Source organism: Pseudonaja textilis, chromosome 3 (assembly GCF_049901715.1).
Source record: "Pseudonaja textilis isolate UNSWEBS1 chromosome 3, rPseTex1.2, whole genome shotgun sequence".
Taxonomy (NCBI): Eukaryota; Metazoa; Chordata; class Lepidosauria; order Squamata; family Elapidae; genus Pseudonaja; species Pseudonaja textilis.
The window spans coordinates 81392540-81419510 of NC_141992.1; the positions used below are offsets into that span (position 1 = coordinate 81392540).

The 26971-nt window shown below is 38.6% G+C and overlaps 1 protein-coding gene across 4 annotated transcripts in view; it reads right to left on the bottom strand.

The window, feature by feature from the left end:
* Positions 1–549: 549 nt before the first annotated feature.
* Positions 550–26971, bottom strand: part of ABCD3 (ATP binding cassette subfamily D member 3) — a 52904-nt gene continuing 26482 nt past the window's right edge. For all 4 annotated transcript variants that reach the window (XM_026700349.2, XM_087930198.1, XM_026700350.2 and 1 more), the window contains exons 11-23: positions 26418–26487; positions 25316–25413; positions 25127–25218; positions 20871–20959; positions 20697–20769; positions 12300–12363; positions 10931–11008; positions 10787–10852; positions 10613–10702; positions 8499–8618; positions 6853–6957; positions 6155–6211; positions 550–3627 (exon numbers count right to left, since the gene is read on the bottom strand). In XM_026700349.2, the coding sequence (XP_026556134.1) occupies positions 3550–3627; positions 6155–6211; positions 6853–6957; positions 8499–8618; positions 10613–10702; positions 10787–10852; positions 10931–11008; positions 12300–12363; positions 20697–20769; positions 20871–20959; positions 25127–25218; positions 25316–25413; positions 26418–26487 (1080 nt within the window). In that variant the 3' untranslated portion in view covers positions 550–3549. The remainder of the gene's footprint in view (positions 3628–6154; positions 6212–6852; positions 6958–8498; positions 8619–10612; positions 10703–10786; positions 10853–10930; positions 11009–12299; positions 12364–20696; positions 20770–20870; positions 20960–25126; positions 25219–25315; positions 25414–26417; positions 26488–26971) is intronic.

Sequence of the window (26971 nt, forward strand, 5' to 3'; positions counted from 1 at the left end):
TAATTACTTACTCCTCATATTGGCTAAGTTCAATGGCTGAGGTCAAGCAACATAGAGATAAAAGGAAACAAACCATAATGTATGAAATTAGTTATTGTGTTTTAAAAGATTAGAGCAAAATATGTTCTTAGTAAGGAGAGGGCAGCTGGATTGATGCACATCCATATAACATACATTTTCCAAGTTGTACGTTTCTCTTCCTTTGTTTTACCATGAAGAAAAAACAAATAGGAATTGCAATCAGATTGGATTTAAAAAGTGGCCTTGAAACAAAATCAAGGCTATTTATTTTACAGTAGGTTCTTGATTTTCTGTTGGCTGGATCCTGTGTTAGAAAACTGAAAACCAGCAGGCATGCACACACAGAAATTTGGACTCCATAATCTTTGTAACTTAGGCTTGATATGATAAAATGTGAAAATAATTTTTTCACTTTAACTGGGATCAGCCCCTTAAATTATGAAAGCTGAATCACTATGGCAATCAATTGTACAGTTGTAAAAACTTTTCATTTGACACCAATGGAAAAGAAAAAAAAATACTAGGTGGTTATATGTTTCAATTTTATTATCCAGAGGCACTTATATAGAAAAATCGTACATATGCCTTTCCTTCGAACTGACTTTAAAAGCTATAAAGTAATGAATTACTGCAATTATTTCCCACGGAAACAAGAGTCTCTTGCGATCAACTATAGTACAAAATACTACCAGGCTAAATGTAGTATAAAGTATGCTGATGCTTCATTCTTGCTGACTTTTACATCATACCAACATTTCCAGTTTAATACATTGTTAACAGTATCAATCAAAACATATGACCCTGACAAGACCATCATGGCTGATCCGTGAATCATTTTGCATAACCTTTGAAACATTACAGACGAAAAGCATAACCTTAAACAACTCTTGTCCCCTCGAGCACTGCTCGGGTTATCTTTACCTTCATTCTAGTTTTCTCATGGGGCAGGTTGACTTTTGATGCACTCTGAATAAAAATATGAAGCTTGAGCTTAATGAAAGTCATCTAAAACCACCATTTCCCATCAGGGTCTCATGTAGCACTGAAGTAAATCAACCGGTATCACTGATTAATAGTTACTGAAGTTAATCAGCTCCGTCTGAGAGATAACATTTTTAAAATTGTGCCCAGTGGGTAATATTAATTGGAGAGTTTCCCATATAAGCAGAAATGCTTTTTTGTTCACAGAATGTAGGGTTCTTCCCAACAGTTTATATCCCTCAGAATCTTCTTCTAGATTCTGAGAAGATTTTATAGGGTTGTGGTGGCTGAAGGGAGATTGAAGAATAAGCAATTAGCTCTACTTCCCAAGCAATGCAATGTCCCACTCTATGAAAAATGTTGCTATTAAGCAATCCTGGATTTTCTACAAGATGCTATATGCTTTAGGGTGCTTTCCAGTTAGTAACAAAAACATACATGCCATTTTTGACTATTACTCACTTGTAGCTCAGATTTCCTGTAAAGTGTGCGTGTGTGTGTGTGTGTGTGTATGTATTTTAACAATAGCAGTTTTTTTCATAGGAATTTCTTGAAAAAGCTCGTCTCAGTAGAATAGCCGCACAAAAAAAGAAAAGAAAAAGATCAAATAGGGAAAAAGTTTTCACTAGAAGCATGGCAACCAAATTCAAAGCAGAGCTTTGTTTATTCCTGACATTAGATTTCCATCCAATCTGTAACAACTATTCCAAGCAATCGATTTATGCTAAATTGGTATCATAGTCTCACTGCTTGGATTGCTTGTTTCAGATTATGACATGTCCTGATGCATTGTCTGTAAACTCATAGCAACTAATACAATCAATATCAGCTTTTAGGGAGAAAAAAAAATTGAAGTAATTTTTTAAAAAGGCAATTCTTTGCCAAATATGAAATAGCAACAAACTGAAACTAGTTCTTTACTGTAATATTTAAACTGAAAATAGTTACTTAACATTTATTTTTGCATTTCTCAAATAATTTATCCTAACCCAACTCTCCACCTTTTTACCCAGCACACATGAAAAACCTGACTTTTCAGAAAAATAACAAATCTGATGAATTATTTGGAACTTTGACAAATTTCAAATTTCCCATGAAAGAGAGATAATTAATGATTGGCTAATCATTAAGAACAAATGCTGATTTTAAGCAAGGGGGGGGGACACCAACCACATTTATTTTGCATGTAGTGCTTGCCATCATGTTAAGTGCATGTGGATATTCTATTATAAGGACAAAATCATGTCATACAGCACAGCTTTTAAAGGTTTCTTAGAAGAATGGTAATCAATTACACAGCCAGACTAACCAACTCACATCTGCCAGTCCCATCCATGTCAATAAATCTGGACAATAATTTATAATCATCATCTGTAAGTATTACCACATTCCTGTTTCAAAAGTGCTTATTTATACTTAAGCAGTTAAGATGTTCTTACAAAAGTAATTGACAGGAAGCCAAACAATTCTTCAAGTAGTAATTATAAAATAGTTCTAAAAGATTCTGAACTGTTTCCTGGTGACTCTGAACTGCTGTGTCTCTGGCATTACTTAGTTTACATTCTTTTTTTTTAAAAAAATCACATATTATAGACCTACATGCCAGGTACAAAAATGTCTAGTAAGCAAAAGCCTTCTCCAAAAAATCCAAATCCTTGTGGCAGATATGCATTTCATTTCAAACATGCACACTACATTCTACAAATTAAAAAAAGATCAGACCTCTCGTAAGCGAGAATGTCCATGATCTTTATTCCATGACAAGGATTTGGGAATTATTTTATTTCTTTCTTCTTTATTTTTCTCCCCATTCTCATTCCTCTTATTTGTCCTTCTGAAATTGGGATATAAAGGCCAAATGGAATATGGTTATTTTATTTGCACCGAGCAGGAAAAAATGGAAAGGATTGAAAAGTAGTGACCAGCAATGGCCAGAGGATTTGGATGGAATTTATCTTTTTCCAAAGAAATGCTAATGGTCTTTTCTCCCATCAATACAGCATACTGCTGCAAGAAGACTGTCTTCACAGCCACGACTAACATAAAGGCCAATTGTGCCCTAGACTATGTTGTAGTAATACAACAAATCCTATCCCGAAAAGAGTACATATAATGAACTGATGTATTAGGATTTTGATCTAAAAATTCATATCTCTTGTAATGGGTACAGAAGAGGTAGTGAATCTAATTTTAATAAGGGCCTTCCCCAGAGGAAGTATGGTCAAACAGAAGTCAAAATAGTTGACTTCAGACTGTTTACATCCCAGGATGAATCAACATTTCAGTGATTTAAGCCCAATTTAATTTAGGCAGATTTTTTTTTAAAAAAACACAGGAATAAGAACATTCTTAGAGCATATTAATAATTAAACCAACATGAACACAAATTAGTAATATTCTACATCATAACAAAAGTACTGTAAGCTTGTTATTGTATTCCTAGTAATCAATTTAAGAGTAAGTCAAGTAGCTTTGTTACACCACAATGTACGTTTTCCAAGTCCAGTATTGTTAACAGTCATAGCTGTTGATGGCCAGGGATGGGGGTTATGAACCAAACTCAATAGTTTCTTCAGTAATTTTCTTGAACTCATAGTTGCCTCTTCCATCCATGTGAAGATAAAACTGGGGAGACAAGAAAAAAGAGTCAGCAAATTTGGATATTTAAAGAGTGAAAAGTATGCATCTGTTTAGATAAGGATCATCTAGAGGAATTCATATTCAGACATCACCCTTGGGAAAAATATAAAATGTGGACATTTGATCACCATCTGCTGGCCATGACAATTAAACTAATGGCCTAAGCCCTATCCTTAAAAAATGAATTCAATGCTTTTTATTATTGAAACTCATGAATTGCTAAATAATAATCTTTTATTCTTCAAATAGTGATTAAAGAAAATAGTTATTAAAACAAGTGATTTATATTAAAAAATAACTTAGCTAGAACAAACTAATGACAAAACTTACCTTTCCTGTTAACAAAGTTTTGATTATATTTATGAGCAATCACAATGTGCAATATTAATACAGAAAAAACAACAATCTTTTTTAATTAACCTTGAGATAAATGTACATGATTCAGAGAAGCATAAAATTGGTTTTATTGTAATGGTTTATTATGGCTTTATTCTTCCATTATTCTATACTATATATATATATATAGATATACTTTTGAAAGGAAGTTTCAGTGTCAATGCGGTTATGATTCTGAACTTAGAAATTTAGAAGAAAAATATAACAGAATCTAAGCAAAACTCTGGCTCGTAACACTCAAAAATAAGAAAAAAATATTTAGCTAAGTTTTCAATTTATTTACTTACAATGTCAATTTCTAAGGTAGCTTACTTGCCGATGTCATTGGGTGACTCAACAGAGTTAAAAAGAATTCAGAGCATTTTTTAAAAAAAAAACATGAAAAAAGAGTTGCACTGAGGAAAAAAAGGGCTGAGGAAAAAAACCACAGGAATGAAACAATACAGTCTCAGAGTTCAAAATGCTGATTCATGCAATGTCCCAGCATGGTGACTGTGGGAACAGTCAGATCTTTAAGAGTCTCCTAAGAAGTGCAAGATCAAGATCAACAGGCCTCAAAAGTAAACTGTTCCAAAAGTCAGGTATAGTGACAAAGAAAACTATATGTCCCATATAGTTCCCATAAGATGATAATTGTTTAACACGTGAGATCTGAAGCATGCTAACTCTATTGGCTCTTGTAAGACAGGCAGAAACAACTGATGTGAGGCATTCTAGTGAACTTTCAGACCAATGCAAATATTAATCTGTTCAAAGGATGGGTGATAAGTATAGTGACCCTATTTTCTTAGGAAAATAAAAGGAAAATCATGAAAAAAAGTAAATCTGAAAAAGGTTCATAAGGGTAAAAAAAAATGCTTATGTTTACAGCAGTGCTTTAGAATGGTAAATTCAATAGCAAACAAAAACAAGGAAACTTTACCAATATATATTATACCAACATATTTTTATTTATATATATATATATATATATATATATATGCATATATATACAGAAGCCTGATGATGGCAGATGAATGCCATATATATATATATATTATGCAAAATTAAGTGATATATAATATATAATAGCAGTGGCTAACTAGAGGAGCAGCTCCCTGATGCGCACGTGGGAGCAATGGAAACCAGAAGCTTGGTCTTCTGGTTTCTAACCTGCATGCACGCGCGAAGACTGCGTGCTGGCTGGCACACGCATGCGCTCTGGGGAGCTGCTCTTCCAGTTTCCGGTGCTCCCAGATGCGTGAAGACCAGCTGGCCGGCGCGCACATGCACTCTGGGGAGCTGCTCTTCTGTTTCTGGCACTCTCTTGTGCACGAAGACCAGCTAGCCGTCGCGCAGGCACACACTGGAACCTGGAAGAGCAATAGATGACAACTGGCATGCCCAGAAAAATGGCTCTTCATGCTACTTCCAGCACGTGTGGCATAGGTTCGCCATCATGGATACATAAATTCATTTTAAAAATAATTCAATTTCTGAGCAGACTTCCCTCAAGATGGCTGCTGAATGGTAGGAGGATTTTTCTCTCCTGCCACTGATCAGCTGATTTTGCTGCCAAAGCTGGTTTTTGGGCAGTGCTGCTCCCTGGATTTGAAAGGAGCAATTCAATTTCTGTATTTTTCATGTGTGCATTAAGTAATACCATTTGTACAACAAAAGTTAAATAAAAGACAACAGTGAGTTTTGGAAAAATAAATAAAGCCAAAGGACAGCTTTTAAAATATATATATTCTTCAAATTACTTCTCTTTAAACTCAATCCTGATTCCCAATTTACCGATAACATTAAGGTTGACTCTGTATCTTGAGTTTCTATATACAGATAATCCTCAACCTGACCTTGGGACTTCCCATACTTATCAAAAGAGTTATAATGCCTTCAAGCTAATTCCTAGGCTTAAAACTTTATGCTTTGAGACCAGAATAATTAAAGAGTAAGTCTTCGGTTTGATTCTGCCCCTTAATTCAGATAATGAAAGCTCCTATGTATGTTTTCAACCTATCCAGCAATAACATACCAAGCTGATCTTATTCCTTTAGCAGACATGATCTTATTCCTTTAGCAGGATAACATAGAATGGATTTTTAAAAACCCAGTTAAATAAAATAAGCCTTACATCATGGTGCTTCCAAAGTGATTTTCTGTGAGAAACAGTGAAGAGAGTGATGCCAACCTGAAATGCCAAAACACAGTTTAAGGATTATAATAAGCTTTAGATTGCTAGACATCCATCTGCCCTGGAGGCACACATAACAATAAAAAAGCCAACCCATATATGATGTAGAGAAAAACAATCAAATTATCCAAAGTATTCCTTTTTCTAAAAACAGCTATTGGAATGGGGACCATTTAGAACAGGATTATAGTGCAGGAATGACACTTTTTGTTCTGTTTAATTTTATGTTGCATAATTCTCTTCTGTAACTAAACAGATCAAACAGATAACCAGAGTTGGAAGGGACCTTCCAAAACAATGACCTGTTTTAATCAATGAAATAAATCACTCTCATCCTTTAATTCAGAGAAATGACCTTCAGATTGGAGAGACTTCACGAAGGGAGAGTCAGATTTAAGTTATATTCTACAGAAAATATCAAATAAAAATTGGGCAAAGCAGACTGTCGTTACTTTTCATGTGATTTTTCTCTCTGCTATTTTATTTTTCTTTTCTTTAAAACATATTCAAGTTAATATGATAGGGTTAGGATCTGTAGGCCTAAAGTTACTATAGTAATATACTCTTTTCTTTTTTTAACATGATTTTAAAGTTGGATCTTAAACTAGCAATGCAAGATTAACCACAGAAAGACATACTTTCCGACAATGGCTGTAAATGTATCCTTCCACATCAACACTAACGGCACTCGTACATTCATCCAGAATGGCAAACTGGGGTTTATGGTAAAACAATCTAGCCATCTACAATGAAAAAAAGAAATGATAAAGCATTAACATATAATCCATACATACGAAGAACATTAAATTGGATTTTATTTTTTAAAAATCTCAGATATTTTCCAGTTAATCATAAAAGACAAGCCACATTATATGATGGGAAAGGTGTTCAAATCACAACAGTACTACACAAAGGTCCATTAATTCTACCACGCTCATATTCTCCAGAGAGTCACATTATTTGTACGCAGTCCTTTAGTAAACGTTAAAATAAAAACAAAGCTAATTTTATATGTGGCACACAGTTCTCTTTTTTCCCTTGAAGCAGATGCAAACATTTTACTAAATTTCTGACCCACTTAAAGGTAGCAATTAATGAGAGACTTATCTATGATTGAGAACTGCTGCCAGTCTGAGTTAATTCTAGATTAGAAGAACAAATATTCTGAACTGGAATTAAGCAGATCCTGAACTGTTAAGTACTGAACTTATTTTTTATTTTTATTTTTTTAAAAGCTTATTGTCAAAAGCAGACATTGTACCACATTTTGTTCCTATGTAATACTGTACTAAATTATTAACTAACAGGTACAGGTGGTCCTCGACTTACAACAGTTCGTTTAGTGACTGTTCAAAGTTACAACGGCACTGAAAAAAGTAACTTATGACAGCTTTTCACACTTATGACCATTGCAGCATCCCCATGATCATGTGATCAAAATTCAAATGCTTGGCAATTTAAGACGGTTGCAGTGTCCTGGGGTCATGTGATCACCTTTTGCAACCTTCCGACAAGCAAAGCCAATGGGGAAGCAGATTCACTTGACAAGAGTGTTATTAACTTAACAACTGCAACGATTCATTTAACCAATGAGGCAAGGAAGTTTGTAAAATGGGGAAAAACTCATGTCTTGCTTAGCAACAGAAATTTTGGGCTCAGTTGTGGTCGTAAGTCAAGGACTACCTATGGTAGGTCCAGGACGATGACTGGGGCAGCATTTTATTTCAATTCCTTTCAGCTTGCAACCTCCAGCAAAGTGGATAGGATGCTAAGATCTCCTCAAACATCTATAGTTTTAATGTTTGCCCTTCCTGGCTCCTTTGGGCAGCTAAGGAAGAGGAAATTTCTAGATCTAGACCTAGGAGATGATTAATGCCTCCCTGATGGATGGAATGTTAATGGCAGCTTTGAGGGAGGCTGTGATACACCTCTTCAAATAGTTCTTTCTGGATCCAGAGTTATTGGATAACTATTGTCCAGTCTTCAACCTCTCCTTTTTGGGGAAGGTTATTGAAACCACAGTTCAATAACAGTGGCATCAAATATGGAGCATCCTATAAGAGATGAATTATTGAAAGACTCTACACTTAGGAATGGAGACAACCCTGGTTGCTCTAGTAGTTGATGTTTGTTGGAACCTACGGATTTGGTGGTCTATAAATGTAATTAATAATAATAGTGGTATTAGACCACCATTTTACTGCTGAATTTATGATAACCTGTCAATCAAAACAAGTGCTGGAAAATGCACACAGTGTCGAGGGACACCGTGAGGACAACCTACCGCCATTCTCTGTTTCTCTCCTCCACTGAGAACATCCATCCAGTCTTGAACACTATCCCAGCCTCCTTCACGTTCCAAGATCTGACCCAGCTGGACATTATCTAAATATTCCTTTAACACCTGCAACCAAAACAGTTAACAAATATTGCTCAATAGCTTATCAATAGATTTGCTAGTACCTCACTGTTGAATTTATTTAATCCTCTCCCTCCCTGACAATTTACACTGGTTTAGTTCAAAAAAATTTGTCAGATAACTGTAGCAAGCAACAATATTGACTGAGCTACATTATGTATTTTAAGTGGCACTATATGGAGCTTCACATATAATTAGCCTGAAAATGGTTCTGATTCACTGACCTTCCTTTCCATTAAAATAAATAACCTAAATAACCAAGTGCTCTCTTTCGCCAGAACTATCGTTTTTTTTCCTCCAATTTCTCTACGATTCAAGATAGAAATCATAATGGCACTGCTACAGAACCTGGCATTTAACTCAGAGAAGCATGAGCACAGAATTCAGATTCAATCAATATTCTCTTTTTCTATATAGGAAACAGAGCTATGGGACTTGGAAATCCATGTGTACAGTTATAAAATTCCCATCTTGAAAGCTTAGCAGAAGTTAAAGCAGAAGAGTAATTTCCATGCAAGTACGGATGAACTGATGCGTCTCTTCTTTATTACATCCGTACCCTGTAACTGTATCAGCAGACAGGGAGTATGCACTTGATTTTTCTGTCCTATAGCTTCAGGATGCTCACATAATAGCACATTTTCCTATCTACCATGTGGCAGTGTCTACAATAAATTCAGAAAATTAGCTTTTATTATTCTACTTCTACACTAATTCAGGGTTCTACAGTAATTGAGCAAATTAAGGCTTGTATGAGCAATGTTGTCATTAACCCCAATTTAAAAAACAAACAAGAATCAACCAAGGAATATCTGAAACACAGACACCACTATAGCAGCAAATGTGAAAACCAACGAAACAATACTCTGTCCAGGAACATTATTCTTTTGGCAGAGTTATCCATCATAGATACATATTTACTTTTTTAAGTATTATATCTTTCTCAGAGAAAGAAAAAAATGTAGAAATATTTATAAATTTCTCTTCTTCTCTGCTCCCATTAAGGTTGCAATAAATACAAGAATATCCATCCACAGTTTTTATGTACACACACACACAGAGTATATGTGTGTGTGTGTATGTGTATACACAGTATACACACACATATACTCTCTGTGTATATGTGTATACAGCACACACACACACACACATATATACAGCACACACACACACACACACACAGCATACACACACATACACAGTGTGGGAGGGAGGAAGGGAGGGAGGGAAAGAGAATGAGAATATCTGTTTAAAGCGAATATACCTATATATATATGGCATTCAGCTTTGTTCGGGTATTTTCCCACGTCACTGTAGTTGTGCTTTTAAAGTTGTAGCAACGTTTCGGCAGAATCTCATCTGCCATCATCAGGCTTCTGTATAGGTTTCTGCCGAAACGTTTCTGCCGAAACGTTGCTACAACTTTAAAAGCACAACTACAATGACGTGGGAAAATACCAACAAAGCTGAATGCCATACATGTAAGTACCTGAAAACTTAAGAAAACAAATATATATATATATATATATAGAGAGAGAGAGAGAGAGAGAGAGAGAGAGGGAGGGAGGGAGGAGGGAGAGAGGAGAGAGAGAGAGAGAGAGAGAGAGAGAGAAAACTGGTTTAAATGACTGGCATTTCAAATTATTACATGCTTTTAAAACTTACAGTGATTTTTGTATTTTAAATTTTTATTTATTTGTGTTATATATCTACAGTAAATAGAATATTTTAAAATAGATAGAGCCAGTTTTGTCTAGTGGCTAAGGCACCAGGCTATAAAGCAGGAATCTGTGAGTGCTAGTCGGCTGGGTGACTTTGGGTCAGTCACTCTCTCTCAGCCCAACCCACCTCACAGTTGTTGTTGAGGGGAAAATAGGAGGAGGAAAGTGTGTGGATATGTTAGCTGCCTTGAGTTATTTGTAAAAATAATAAAGGGGAGATTCAAATAAATAAAATGTAGGAATAATAATGCACTTCACCTGATCAGAGATGCCTTTCCTTTTTTGATCTTCTATAGTGTCTGGATAAATTACTTGGTCTCTCAGCGTCCCAAGTGTCATATATGGCCTCTGAAATTAAAATGATATGGGATTAGAAAATTGGGACATTTGTCAGAGAGAAGAAACGTCAACAGTCCTAGTGGTTTGATTTACCTGGGGAACATAAAACAACTTTCCTCTCTCGGGTTTAGTTAGACAGCCACCAAACAAAGGCCACAACTGCAATAAGAAAACACAATTTATTAGAATAGAAATGTAAATGACCTTAAAATCAAGTATACTTTAGCCTTTACTTACTTCACCAAGGACACGGAAAAGAGAACTCTTTCCACATCCATTTGGCCCACAAATAAGAACATTTGCACCAGATTGCACCTGGAATATAAATCAAGACAGAATATATTTAAAGTTTCTCAAACATTAAAAGATACAGTATATGGATTGCCTTCATAATGCATGAGGTTTGCTTCATTAACTTGGGAACATATATTTGATTTGGCAAATATTTTCTAGATATTCCTTTAAACACGAGCACTCAAAAGTATTCAAACCTTGAAGTGTTTATAAAATTTGGTAGAAGGAAGTTAAAAACCTACATGCAAATTTTCAGTTCACAATGGGGCAGACCTGCTTTTCTTTAATATTAAAATGTTCTTAAATAAAAATTTGTTCTTAAATTAAAAATTGACATGTTTTTAAAGTAACCTGAACTAGATTGTTGTATGAAAATAAATCACAAGATTTTGTTATTGTAGCCTGTCTCAATCAAATATAGTTCTGGTCTTCCAGCAGAGTGATTTCTGATCTGATCTATCTTAAAGGCCATCCCTCCGGCTACTATTTGTGGAGTGCCACAGAGATTGGTTCTCTCTCTACCCTACTCTTTATCATTTAGATGGAGCACGGGAGAAGTCCTGATATGATTTGAGGTGCTGATGAATTACCAAGTTTTATGCTGTAACCCAACACTGAACTGGACTCCCATCAACTGCGGAGGTCCTTTTTCTTTGTCTGGAAGCTATACGGATCTGGATAGGACAAAACAGTCTGTACTAAAACCCTAGTAAGACAATCTTGGAGCTACACAAAAAATATTATAGAATGGATATGTATATTATAACTACCTAATGGGGGAAAAAAACCTAGCCTGATTAATGTATTGTTTCAAATTCCTATACTAGTCTTGACAAGGTCCATAGAGAATAGCAATCTGTTCGTAAAATTACTCCTGGTGTCCATGTGTACAGCATGATTATCACCAGGATGAGTTTTCTGCAAATATTTAGTGTTATGCATACAGAAGATGGGGAAACCACTTACAGCCTACCTGGGTTAGTTCCCCTCTTAAAAGTTTCTCATATAGAAATTGTTCCTTTTCCTGCTTCTTGGCACTTTACCCCAACTTTAGAAAATCTTTTTGATTGTCTGGGGAAGGGCCTATACTGAGAAGGAGACATGGCTCACAATTGGGTACATTTCAGAAATACTTCTAACTAATTCTGGATAGTTTTTCATTTTCAAGGCAATCTCCCTTACTACCAGAAATCACTTTATTCTGAAATAATCTTTCAAAGACAATGCTTTGGGATGGGAAGAGGAAGAAAACAGATTTTTATTCTTATTCAGCTAACTATTTCAAGATAAAATTGTCAATGTTGCAAGTTACCTCAAAATTGAGATCTTTAATCAGCATATCGCCATTTGGTGTTGCCAATGGAACATGATCAAATCTTCAAGGAAAATAGACACACCATCATTAATTATTGAAGATATTACCATTACCATTGCAAAGGGACAATGAATAAATTAATTCATAAACTACTAAATTTACTAGTGAATTACTGTTAAACAGGAGAGTAATATTTTCAAGGTGTTTTCAACATAGCCGTGCCACAAAATAAGCACCAGTGAAAAAAAACAAAATGTGTTTTTGAAGTCGAAAATGGGAAAATATATGAAAATCTACAAAGTTGAAAATATAAATACCATTATGTTTCACAAGCATTAACCTCTGCCCCTCTCTTTTAAATTTGTTGTGCAATTTCTTTTCAAAAATGATATGGGTATTCCTCAAGTGACAACCATTTGTTCAGTGACTGTTCAAAGTTACAGGTGAATGATAACTTACACCCTGTTCCTGAAGCTACAGCTGTCAAGCCGTAGTCAAGGCCTGCAGTCAAGGGATTCAGGTGCTTGGCGGCCCATCTGCACTTACAATCACAGGGGCGCTTCAATTTCCCCCACCCATCTTCCCCATCTGTGCCAGAACTTACTCTGCAGGTGTGGGCAAAGCTATCATTGTTCCCTTGGCAGGCTCTGTTTGCTCTGTCTCCCAAGCTCTTTCCCACATACCCCATTACACCTTGTCAGCAGGGGGAAGAAGAAGACAATAAAATTTAGCCGGGGCAATAAAATTTAACACAGGGTGGCAGGAGCTTCAGAGGACAGAACAAAAAGGGCAGCTGGTGTTGGGGCAGCTGCAACTTCTTGAAATGGCTGGGACTTCCCATTGTGATGGTTGTTGCTTCCTGGGGCAACTGCAGCTTTGTGCTAAGGCTCAAGATTCCTTGCAGATCCAGAGCTGTGGCAAGCCATGAAGCTCGTGAGTTGCAATCTGGCAAGCAGCCCCCAGGTCCGTTGATGGCGAACCTATGGCACGCGTGCCAGAAGTGGCACGCAGAGCCATTTCTGCTGGCACGCGAGAGGTTGCCCGGAACAGACCCACAGTGCATGCGCGCATATCCCCGCCAGCTGATTGTCGGGTATCTGCCGCGCAGGTGTGGGAGACGCATGTGCGGGAGATGTGTGTGCATGTGCAGGGGGCGGGGTGCATGCCAGGGAGGCCGCGCACGCATGTGCAGAAGCGCTCAGTGCAGGTGGGTCATGTGCGCATGCACAGGGTGGCGGGGGGTCACACGCGCACTGCATTATGGGTGCAGGCACACGTGTGCGCATGCACACTTTCAGCACTCGGCGAGGAAAAGGTTAGCCATCACTGCCCTAGGCTGTGCAGTTCTTGGGCTGCTTGCCATCAAGCCAAGATTGATTTGCATTGGGATGGGTCCTCAGGATAATGATGAGTGGAATTCGGTTCACAATTGCAATTGGGACTGTCAGGAGTGCTATCGCTAAGCAATGAAGTCACATGATATGAAGCTTTATAATCACATTTTTCAGCAGTGGAAATTCCAGTTCCAACTGCCATCATAACTCAAGGACTGCTTTTACATAAAAGAGAACTAAAGGTGAAAACATGTTGATATTGAACGTTTCCTTTCAAAAATTCAGGCATATATGAACAGTAACAGTTTAATAACTTTTTTAACTGTTGTTTAATCAAGTCTGTTTTGTGTATTTACTTTACTGCAATTCTCTCCCACAAAGCTTCTTACGCATCCAAGAGATGGCAATAGTTGTTGACAGTTGGAATAAAACATTAACCAATATAAAAAGGGCGTTGGTGCTTACCTGACATGCCCATTCTCCTTGAGCTGCGAGTAGTGGGAGGTGCTTCAGTCTCTGCTCATCTAGGCTGGGCTTAATTTGTGGAAAGCTCCCCCTCCTCCATGCTCCTCCTCCCCAGTGTTCCCCAGTTTTGGCGAAGATGAGAGAAACAAAAACCCTCACCCTTAACACTGTAAAAAATTGTTGGCCGAAACAGGATCCCACCAGACGGAAGAGGGTGGGGCTGGATGCTCTTTGCAGCTCAAGGAGAATGGGTGTGTCAGGTAAGCACCAACACCCTTTCTCTCATGAGCTGCTCAGAGCATCCAGTAGCGGGACATACCAAAGCTTGGCCTGTCCTACAGGAGGGACTCCGTCTGTCTCTCCATCCCTCCTGGTCCCTGTGGACCTGTTGCAGCATCCTTCTGCCAAAGGAGGCCTCGGCTGATGCAAACACATCTATTTTATAATGCCTAATGAAAGGCGATGGAGAGGCCCAGGTTGCGGCACGACAGATGTCAGTGATTGGTGCCTGCCTGGCCCATGCTGCAGATGTTGTGGCGCTCCTTGTTGAATGAGCTGTTATGCCCCTGGGCACCTGAAGTGCTTGAGTCTGATATGTTTTCGCAATTACGGCCTGTAGCCAACAGCCTATTGTGGAAGATGAGACCTTGCATCCCTGATTGTTGGGCTGAAAAGACACAAATAAAGCCTCTGTTTTTCTAAAAGAGGCTGTGTGGTGAATATATATTTGTGATGCTCGTCTCACGTCCAGCCGATGCCAGTGTCATTCCAGCCCTTGAGATGGCTTGGGACAAAAATTAGGAAGTATTAGTTCTTGTGCCCTGTAAAAGGCTGAATTAACTTTGGGTATGAACGTAGGATCGGGACGAAGGACAACCCTGTCGGAATGGAAGACGCAAAGATTTTGCCTGATTGACAAGGCTGCCAGTTCTGAAATACGACGACCGGAAGTGATCTCTACAAGAAAAAATACTTTATACGTTAGAAATTGGAGACTTGACAATTGCAAGGGCTCGAAAGGGCACTTAGTGAGTGCAAGAAGGACCTTGTTAAGGTCCCAAGTGGGATAACGGTGAACCGTTGGCGGGAGTAAGTTTGTGGCTCCTCGAAGGAAACACTGTATGCGTGGATGATGGGAAAGGGATAGGAGACCTTCATAAGTGATGACTGACGCCAAGGCCGCCACTTGTCTTTTCAATGTATTAGGTGATAATCTCTTGTCAAGCCCATCTTGTAAGAACTCTAGGATCTGCGCCACAGATGGAGAAATGGGATCAATTTGAGACTTAGTACACCATTTGTAGACACTGGACCACGTGGCATTGTAGAAGTGAGTTGTTGAGGGGCGTCTGGCAGCTTGGATAGTGGCGATAACTCTGTTGGAAAACTTTTCGCTCTTCAGACAACTCCGCTCAACCTCCAGACGGTCAGGTGTAACCATTGAGGGTCCAGATGTTGCAGGGGTCCTTGGGTTAACAAGAACCTGTCTGGCAGAATTCTCTATGGTGGTGATAAAGATAAGACTGTGGAGGTCTGTAAACCATGACCGTCTGGGCCAATAGAGAGCTACTAGAAGCAGTTCTGCCCTCTCGTCGAGCAGCTTCTGGATGGATGACCTTGGGGATCAGTGGAAGCGGCGGGAATGCGTACAGAAGCCCCAGAAGCCAACGGCAATGGAGCGCATTGAAATTCTCCGCTCCTTGTGAGGAGTATCTGGAAAGAAATCTCGGGAGCTGAGCGTTGAGGGGAGAAACGAACAGGTCTACTACTGGCTGCTCAAATGTTGACTGCCTCTTGAAAGAGGGTCAGATGGAGGCGCCACTCCGATGGATCTATCGTGGCCCTGCTTAGCCAATCTGCCTGCATATTTGACAGTCCTGAAATGTGTTCTGCTCTGATGGAAATCAGGTTGCTCTCTGCCCAACGACACAAACACTCCGCTTCTCGCATGAGGTGTTTTGACTGAGTGCCCCCATTTATGTGAGCTTTCGCGGTTACGTTGTCAGTCAATATTAATATGTGTTGGTTGCGTACCTGTGGAAGGAAGCTGCGGAGAGCCAGGTGTACTGCTCGAAGCTCCAGCCAGCTTATGCTGCGCGATCGTTCTATGGAGGACCAGTGGCCTTGGGCTATGAGAGATTGAAAGTGAGCTCCCCATCCAATCAGGCTGGCATCGGTGGTGATGGTAAGTCTGTGGGGCTCTTTGAATAGGCAACCCTTGTTTATGGCTGGTCTGGTCCACCAGAGGAGAGATATGAGGACCTGTGATGGAACTTTGACCTTGTATTTGGAGTTGCTTTGGCTAGATCGCTGGTACAGGAGCAGGAACCACTGGAGGGATCTAGTGTGGAGCCAGGCCCACGGAATAATAGATATACATGAGATCATCTTGCCTAACAATTTTGATAAATCAGATAGCGACACCCCCCTGCGAACCCTGACCTCCTTAACTAATTGATGAATGCTGTTTTGTCTATCTGGTGACAGATAAACTTTGCCCTCCACTGTATCTATGACTGCCCCCAGATGAATTAATCGAGGCGAAGGTGTTAAATGACTCTTTTCCCAATTGTTTGAGAACCCGTGTAGTTGTAGGAAATGTAATGTGGTCTGAACAGAAGATGACAGAATTAAGGTATCATTGAGGTAACACTGTAGTCGTATGGGGATACCCCGGAGATGAGCAGCGAGGGCTGTGAGAATCTTTGTGAAGGTCCTGGGGGCAGAGGCTAGTCCAAAGGGAAGAGCCACATATTCAAAATGGAGATTATTATAACAGAATCTTAAAAATTTATAGTGGGATGGCCGAATTGGAATATGTAAGTACCCCTCCATCAGATCTATAGATGTAAGGACGTCACCTTTTCTGATACCAAGTAAGATAGATTGTAGGGTGTGCATTTTAAATTTGCGATATACTAAAAATTGATTAAGGCGTTTCAAATCCAAGATTGCTCTCCACCCCCCTGAACTTTTGGGAACAACGAAAAGATGTGAATAGAAACCTCGCCCTCGTTGGTTGGTAGCTACTGGTTGGATGGCTTGTATGTCCAGTAAGTGCTGAATAGCTGTTTCCATAAGATCTCCTTTAATCGGATCTCTGGAAAGAGGGCATGGCATAAAGAAGTCTGGAGGAGCGGATTGAAACTCCAGCATGAGGCCAAATCTGATCGTGTCTCTGACCCAGGAATCAGATGTTGAGAAGTCCCATTGGTCCGCGAATAATTTAAGGCAGCCGCCAATGGGAGGTGGGTCCATGGGATTATCTTGGATGCCGGAAAAATCTATTTCCCACTCCTCGGAAGGATTTCTTGGGTTGGCCACCCCTTCTGTTCTATCCCCAAAGTCTGACCTCTCTGGCTGTTGCCCTGGTCGGAAAGGTGGGGATCTCTGGTATCTGGTTGAGAACGGTCCCTGATAAAAGGGCCAAAAGGATCCCCTCCGAAAAGACTGAGGGTTTCTAGGGTCTGACCTCCAAAAAAGGGAGGATAAAATTTTCTTTTTATTTCGAGTCTCGATGAGTAGCAGATCGAGGAAAGGGCCAAACAGTCTGTCTCCTGCTAGAGGAGATGAAGCAAGCTTGCATTTATGTTTAATGTCCGCTTGCCAGTTCTTTAACCATAGCAAGCGTCATGCTGTGATTTGTGAAGTGATGGCTCTGGCTGAAAACTTAACTGCATGAAAGGTTGCGTCAGATGCAAATTCGGCTGCTGTCAGCTTTGCAATGTTTTGGTGTGCTTAGTATTGGTATTGGGACATGCTCCCATAATAGCCGGAGCCATCTGAGGGAAAAACGGGTAACGAAGGAAGCGGCCGTGGCTGCTCTGATGGCTCACGTGTCAGACTGATGGGCCCTGCGTAGGGCTAGCTCGGCCCGTTTTATCCTCCGGTGCCTCACTGGGAATGGAGGACGAGGACGTTAATCCCACAATGGGTTCATCTACCTCAGGAGTATTCAACAATTTTAAGAAATCTGGGGCCAAATTAAAGAATTTCCTGCCATAAAAAGCCGGGTACACTGCTGCAGAATCCCATTGTTTCTGTACCAGGTCTGCAAACATGTGGGGGACTGGAATCACGTCTGCCTCAACAACAGGTTGAGTGAAAATGAGATCCTCTGGTCCCTTGTCTGATAGAGTTGGAGTGGTAGAAGGGGCCGGCTTGTCCAGTTGCACAGTATTTTTGGCCTTGAACAATAGAAATTTGAAAAGTTGTGGCCGGAACAAGCCTGTAAATACAGGTTGGTTGGGAGCGAGACCCTCAGACATCCCCCTTTCTAAGGGGTCTGTTTCCGACATGGCCGAGTCAGTATCATGCATTGATCTGATTCACTCTGGTCCATGTGTTCAATGTGTTCTCCCTCTTCCGCCTTCTCCTCCTGCTCCTCCTCCTGCGGCTCCTGTAGGAGCATACCCCCTTGACACTGTACCTGGGTATACCGTAGCTCCAACCTGGCCAATGACCGAACTGATTGCGAATCATACTCAGCGGGTGCGGGATGATCCCTGGTCAGAACCGCATGTTGCAGGCCTGATGCAATTCCCTGACAGATAGCCATCTCCATCCAGGTCTTCATTCGCTCTGGCACATACTCTGGAAGGGATTGTTCCTGTCGAAGACTGGCAGCCATTGGTGTGAACATCGCTTCGGGTATTCTTCGCATGGTTGGTGATTGAGCTGACTGCAACTGTTGACTCAGGGGAGGCATGCTGCGCCTGGATGAGAGGGAGAGACCTAGGGGGGTAGGAGGGAGGAAAGAGGACCGCTCTGGACTGTGTGGTGAAAAGGCTTGAGGGGGTCCTGTGTGCCTCCCTTGTGCATTTATCTATTTGTTTTTCCAGAGCCATGTGGCGCCTATTGGCATCCTTTCCTGATGCTTTAGAAGTCCCTTTTTTTTGCTTAGGATTGTGTTGAGATTTGGACTTGTCCCTTGAAGTTGAGGAGTGTGAACCACTACCCCCTGCCATTGTGATTATGGAAGAACCAGTACGCTCGTTATTTAATGCTACATTGTATAGGCGGTTGGCGCACCCAGGGACCTGGCCAAGAAATGGACAGGGTGCCCTGAAATCAAATCCCCCATACTTTCTTCTTTTATTATTTGTTTTTTTAAAAATATGGATATCTGCTTCAAAATTGAGTCGTATCTCAACAATTCATTTATTATTGTTATGAAGTTGCCAGTATTATTATATTTGGTGTGATTAATATTATCAGAACGTATGTGCAAATATATATCAAATTTGGATGTCCCAATCAGCCAAATTGAGAACGCCTAGCAGGCCAAATAATCACTCACAGGCCTTCAACAACTTCCCTGCACAGGCGGATGCTGGCCTAGGTGCTCACTGTTGTGCCGCTGGATAGGGAGAACTGTGAGGGTTGAGCCAACAACACGAAATAACAAAAACCTCGAATATGTTAAAAGCGAGGTTGTAATGATTCCTCAGGGTATTTTGTGGGAAAAAAAAACCCCTTCAATCTGGAATAAGGATTACCTCACACAGTCTATTGAATTAGCACTCAACACAGCCACGTGGTCCCTTGACAGTAAAAAACAAAAAGATGGCGACCGGACGTTATTTGTGGCACGCATGCCAGCAGCAATCTCCCACCAAGAAAAAGAGATAAGTTCCAACAGTCTTTTCTTAGGGCTAAACCGGCTGGGAGGGGTGAAATAACGAGGCGATTATACCTCCACCCCTAAACGGCATTCTTGGAGGAAAGGAGAAACAGTGATACGACTCAGAAAGGAACGAGAGAGAAAAAGCCCTGCCGTTTAAAAAATAAAGCGGCTTGGCGATCGTAATGGCAAAGGTAGGGCTAGCGGTTGGGGGGGCGAAATGCGCGCGAAGCCTGCCTGCGCTTAGGAGTGCTTCCTGGTAATGCGATCCCCAATAGCCAGATGGCAAGGGCAGCGTCGGTAAGAAAAGAACAATTGACTACCTGTCAAACCTTAAAGAGAATTCTCCTGTTTCGGCCAAGGAGTAACAAAAAAGCACTGCCTATCTCACGCAAGGCTGAGCCAAAACTGGGGAATGCTGGGGAGGAGTCCTGTGGTGGAGGAGGAGCGTTCCGCAAATTAAACCCAGCCTAGATGAGCAGAGATTGAAGCACCTCCCACTACTGGATGCTCTGAGCAGCTCGTGGGAGAACTGCTGTCTTAAATCAATCAAGTCAGATTGCTAGATAATTCTGCCAACTGAACAAGTAGCGGCTTGTGCTATTCATTAAACCTTTCAAATGTAATGTGGTTTGCTTTTTAATTTAATTCATTGAATCCCGTGCAGATGATTCAAACTCCAAGATTTGCTGAAGCACATTCATACAGAGGCCTACATGATTAGGTTTTTTGCATTCAGAAGACCACAATTGGGAATGGGGAAGAGAAAAAAAATGGCATTGCCAGGAAGCAATTGTAGACACGGTCTCACAGCTGCTTCTTGTACAATTTACTCTTTTGGGTAAGAGGCAAGTGCAAAGAACTACCACAAATGCTAAAAATTAAAAATAAAATTTAGATAGCATGGATAGGTGTGTAAAAATGAAAAAGGTTAATGGGACATCCTAATAAGAAATGAAGGATTTTACCTACTTGATAATGTTATCTGTTATGACAATCCGTCCCGCTCCAGGAATCAACGGGGTGGCTTGCTTTAGGTCTAATTCTTAAATTAAAAAAACAACAAGTAATTAATTGTAAAAACAACAAGCAAGCAATTGTGTTTTTATATTAATTCCTTAATCAACCTCAGGGCATCATAGTTACCTTTGTCTTGTGCTAGCATGGTTCGTTGATATTTCCCTTTGTTTAGTTCCTTCAGAACTTGCATTAATTCTGTAATTCGAGCTGTGAAGCTAAAGGTTATAAATCTATTAAACTGACAGACTTCAAGAATTTTTCTTCAAAACTGAATGTTCATCAAAAATAAATGAAATCAACAGTTTAAAATGGAAAGCAAAAATATTACATATCACAAGAGCATATTATAATTATTTAGAAACTTTTTTCTTTTTAAAAAAAAATATTCTAGAAAAAACATTTATGACATACATTTAAAACAGACACACACACACACATACATTTTACAGCATATATTGAACAATGCTTAAATTTTTTTTTCTTTATCTTTATCATTGACGTGATCTGCCTTGTTACAATAACTCCTTTGTTCTTTTAATGTTTTAATTTCTCTATATAGTTTATTATTAAATGCATGTCTTCTGTCATTTCCATAACTTATCCAAATATCGAATATTCCTTTTTCTTTAACCACTCATACCAAATGTTCCATTATTTCGTAATAGTCACTATCTTGTTTATTTTTTAACAATTTGGTTAGGCTATCCATCTCAGAACATTCATCTATTTTTTAAATTACCATATCCTCTGAAGGAATGGAAGACAGTTTCCAAATTTGTGCGTAGGTTATTCTGGCCGCGGTTATGATGTGCAAAATTAAATATTGATATTTTTTCTCCATGTTTAGATCTATCATACTTAGCAGAAAGGTTTTGGGTTCAAGTTTTAAATTTTGTTTTGTTATATTTAAAATCCAATTTCTAATACTTCTCCAAAACTTTTGAGCACATGGGCAAGTCCACCACATGTGAAAATATGTTCCTTGTGCATAGTTACATTTCCAACAGTTGGGTGGTAGGTTGGGAAACATCTTAGCCAGTCTCGCAGGAGGTAGGTGCCAGCGATGAACCATTTTATATAAGTTTTCTTTATACGAGACTGACATGGTTAATTTGTAATTTGTTTGCCAAATGTGTTCCCACTTATCTACCGTATTTCCCCATGTATAAGCCACCCCTTTTTTCCAAAATTTTCAAGCCCAAAAAGTAGGGGGGTGGCATATACAAAGCAGGTACACTTTTTATACGTGAAAAATGCATAAAATAATAAAGTAGGAATAAACTGGTTTTCCAGCAGTATGCTATACTTTTTTGTAAAAATTGTACGTGATGATACGATTACGAGTGCGAGTATGCGATAGAAATGCATACGCTAGGCATTGGCCTGAATGCTTCGTTCCTACTCTCGTTCCGATGCGTAGATTGCTAGCGTCGCCCGCACCGCTTTCGGCATCATGACCGAAGTTGTAGATCTAGACGTCGAATTTTGTTTCTTTGTAAATTTTCTTTCTTCATAACTTGTTTCTCTAATAAAATATTTTTTCAAAACTTCACAGTCCAAAAATTGGGGGGGTGGCTTATACAAAGGGGGTGCTTATACATGGGGAAATACGGTAATTCAATACTATGACCCATGTTTTTAGCCCAAATTATCATAGATTTTGTGATTGTTTTTCTTTTAATTTGTAATCCAAAAGATATTTTTATGTTTTACTAATTGTTTTCTTTTCCTCTCCTAGCCATATTTTATCTAATTCTTGTGGGGTCATATTAAAGCCAAATTGTTCTCTATCTTTTATAATGGGTTTGTATTTGTACAAAGGGCCACAATGCTATCTCCTTTCCTTGAATTTGTATTTGGTTCCTATTTTTAAGCTCTCCAGTATCATATAATGAATCTTTATACCTGACAATATTTTCATAATCCAATACATTTGGATGTGTGACTGCTTCCAATGTAGATAGCCACAATGGAACCTTTGGGTAGTGTTTTTTTTTAATCCTTCCCCAGATATTGAACAACACATTTCTTAGATGGTGCCTTTGGAAATATGAATGTTATTTAGATTTTCCATCCCACATGAAGGCGTGCCAGCCAAGTTGGAGATCAAAACCTTCTAATACTAATAACCTTCTATTTTCTAATTTAACTCAATCCTTAAGCCAGTTTACTATAGCAGCATCATAATATAATTCAAAATCTGGAAGGCCAAATCCTCCTTTTTTCTTGGCATTCTGTAATAATTTATATTTCACTCTGGGTTTTTTCCTCTGCCATGTAAGTTTAGATATACATTTGTTTAATTCTACAAAAAAATTCTTTTCCAACTTGACTGGCACTGTCTGAAACAAGAAAACAGTTTTCGCAAGATATTCATTTTTACTATCGAAATACCAATAGTGATAACTGCAATTTGGCCCAATTATCTAAATCTTTAACTATTTGCATTACTAACTTATCATAGTTATCTTTTTTAATCGACGAACATCTAGCAGTCAACCAGATCCCTAAATATTTTATTTTATTTACCACCTGCATACCTGATTTATTTGCTAGTTCTTCCTTCTGCTCCTTTGTACATTTTTTTGTTAACACTTTTGGGTTTTTTTTTGTTAATTTTTAACCCTGCCACCTTTCCATATTCTTCTATTTCTCTTAGTAGTATAGGGCTCGCTTCTAAGGGTTCTTCTAATATAAATGCCATATCATCGGTGAATGCCTGGAGTTTATATTCCTCTTTTTTTAATTTTTAGTCCTCTCATCTCTTGTTTTTGCCTAATTTGTACTAAGAGAGCCTCTTCTGCCAATATATACAATAGAGGAGCTAGGGGGCAGCCTTGTCTTACTCTCTTATTTATCTTTATGGTATCTGTATTTTCCCCATTTATTAATATTTTTGCGGTTTGCATGTTATAAATTGTCTTAATAAATCCTATAAAATTTTCACCAAATTTTATGCCTATCAGTTGTTTAATAAGGAAATTCCAATTCAGGTTGTCAAATGCCTTCTGGACGTCTAAAAATATCAATGCCATTGTCTTGGTTGAGTATATTTCATAATATTCTAATATATCCATAATGGTTCTTGTATTTGTTTTTATTTGCCTATGGGGGAGGAAGCCATTGTGATCAGTGTGGATAATTCTACTTAATACTCTCTTTAATCTTTCTGCCAATATTGTAGCCATTATTTTGTAATCTACATTTAAAAGTGATATTGGTCTATAGTTTTGAATTTTTTGTGGGTCTGATTCTTCTTTATAAATAAGGGTAAAATATGCTTCCAACCATGATTTAGGCATGTTAGCATTCTCCAGGGCTTCATGGTACAAGTCCACCAATATCTCCTCTATTGTTTCTTGGAATTCCTTATAGAATTCCGAAGGAATTCCATCTGGGCCAGGAGTCTTATTTGCTTTTTGTGTTCCAATTGCCTTCCTAATTTATTCTATAGATATTTTATTAATTAGTAATTTCAGGCAAGTTCTTTTCATTCAAGTATTGATCAATAGATTCTTCTGGTATTTCTTCCTGTTTATACAATTTCATAAAAAAACTCCTCAGCAATTTTTTTCTTTTCTTGGGTCTGTGTGCATAATTTCCCTTCCTGATCTTGGAGAGCTATGATCGTTCTCTTTTCTTGTTCTTTTTTAATTTTATGGGCTAACCACCTCCCCGGCTTATATGCATTTTCAAGATAATTTTGTTTTGCTAATTTAATTTTTCGGGCCAAATCTTCCTGTACATTTAGATTTATCTTATGTTTTACCAGATCAATTTCTTTCTCAATGTTTGAATTGTTTGGGTCCTTTTGTCTACTTGTTTCCAATTCTTTCAGTTTCTCCCTCCATATGTTTTGTTGCTGTCTTTTTTCTTTACTCTTTTTAATACTGTAAGCAATTGTTAAATGAAATCAACAGTTTAAAATGGAAATCAAAAATATTACATATCATGAGAGCATATTATAATTATTTAGAAACTACTTTTTTCTATTAAATGATGATCCAAGCTTTGTTAAAATACTTTATATTTTATATTTCAAAACAATCAAATTAATCTCAGTTATCTCATAATTAGAAATGAATACAAGGAGGATAAAATAAATTTCTTTTATGAATGAAAATAGGATTACGCTTATTGGTCAATCTTATTGTTGGGGAAACTGCTGGCCAGGCTAGAAGCAGGAGTCAAGTGAGGATCTAGCTTAGAGTTCTTGCAAAGCCAAGCTTGACCTCCTCCTTCAAGATCCATAAAGCCGTATCTGGCTGTTTCTGAGGAAAGCAAGCAGTCTGGGAAGATTCTTATAGCACAAGTAGAAGTCAATAAAATTGTTTACTTCAACTGTTTATGGGTGGCTCTAGTTGCTTGTACTTGACACTTACCCAGCCAATCGAGTCATTTCACGGCCAGCTAGAACTATTCTGCCAAGGGCCTGAGACATTCTTAGTAGCATTCTTCCACTTTGGTAGTAATCCTTAAAACAATGAAATATAGGGTTTTTTTTCTCTCAAAAACAAGCAAGCAATATGTATGTCATTTATTATAACCACTGCAGCAAATATATTACTCACCTCCAAAAGTTCAGCATGGGTGCTATTCTGATGACGAGGATGAGACAAGTTTAGAAATGGGCGGCTAACAACCAAATAACCAACTACGGTTGCCAGATCTATAACATTTGAAGAAAAAAAAAAGTATTTCTCAGTCCATGTCATTATTTTAAATATGGACTAACCCAACATTTGGACAGCAATTTCATGAAACACTGTTTTATTCTTTTCAGTTTAATATAGGTAGTCCTTGTTTAGCAACCACAATTAGGAACCAGCGAGTCCGGGTTGCTAAGTGGGGAAAATTGTGTGACCACAACTGGGATTTCAAGCTTGAAATTGACAATGAAACTGAAAAGGCTGATCAGTTTTACTCTGCCTCCTAACCATTCCCCAGACATTTGGAATGCTCACTCCAGCACAAAGGAATTAATATTTATATTTATATTCATTGGAGAGGAAGGTAGTGCAAGACTGTATAGGAACCCTTGCTTAATGACCACAATTGGGCCCAGAATTTTGGTCGTAAATCATTGCAGCCATTAAGTAGGTGCCCATGTAACCTGACTCAATTTTAGAACCATTTTTCAATGATCATAAAGTAAGCCACAACGGTCATTAACCAAATCACATGATCATTAAGCGAATCGAGAGATTAAGCAAATCCAGCATATGCAATGGGTGGGTTTTGCCTTTTTCTGCTGGAAAATGTCAAGCTGGCCAGGTCTCTCAGGCCATGCCCAATCGGCTCTGACCACTCCGGTCCCTCCCCTCCCTCCCAGCCTCTGGAGGAAAACCACAATGTTGATCTGGCCCTCAATGAAATCAAGTTTGATGCCCCTGGTCTAGGGTCAACAAAATGTGGAGAAAACTCTGTGCTATAAGACAGAGTTTTTCCTTTCCTTCCGCCCAACATTGGGGAAACTTCTTAAATGCTACAGGAATCAGAAGGGAGAGGCTGCTATTTAAAAATCAGAAAGTAGATACTGGCACTATTGAATTCTACATGGCAAAATGTCTGCTTTATGGAAAGTACCATTAAGTTCTATATCAGGAGAGAAGGAAGGAAGGAAGGAGGGAGGAGGGAGGGAGGGAGGGAGGGAGGGAGGGAAGGGAGACTTACATTTAGCAATAATGGTGTCTATAAAGCCCATTGTAAACCGGAACAAAATGAAATTGTGCAGGTGCTCTACCTAGGGCAATAAAAAATGGGAAAGTTATGTTAATATATTTTATACATGGTATTTAAATGATGGATTAAAAATAGATTGTGTCTCAGTCTTTCTTAGGATGTATTTATTTTATTTGGAAACAAAAAAAGAAAAATGTTGCATTCTACAGGAAGGAAATACTTATCCAAAAATTGAAAATGTATAAGTAGCAGGCTACTTTTGGCAATCTTTTCTGTTGTGTTTTTTAAAAAAACGGTACTGTCTTTTATAAGTTCCAATTTTCAGAAACATATTGCTGATTTTATTGCTATAGTACATTTTAAAAATTGTAATAATTTCAAGATAACCTTTTCATTCACCATGTAATCAAATTTATATATATATTTATATTAGATGTCCGTGGATGAGGGAATCATGAGCCTTTTGAAGCAATTACTGTGTATCATTGAGCGTTCCCAAAAATATTTTTTTTAAAAATGATCAAAACAATCTCAAGATATCTCAT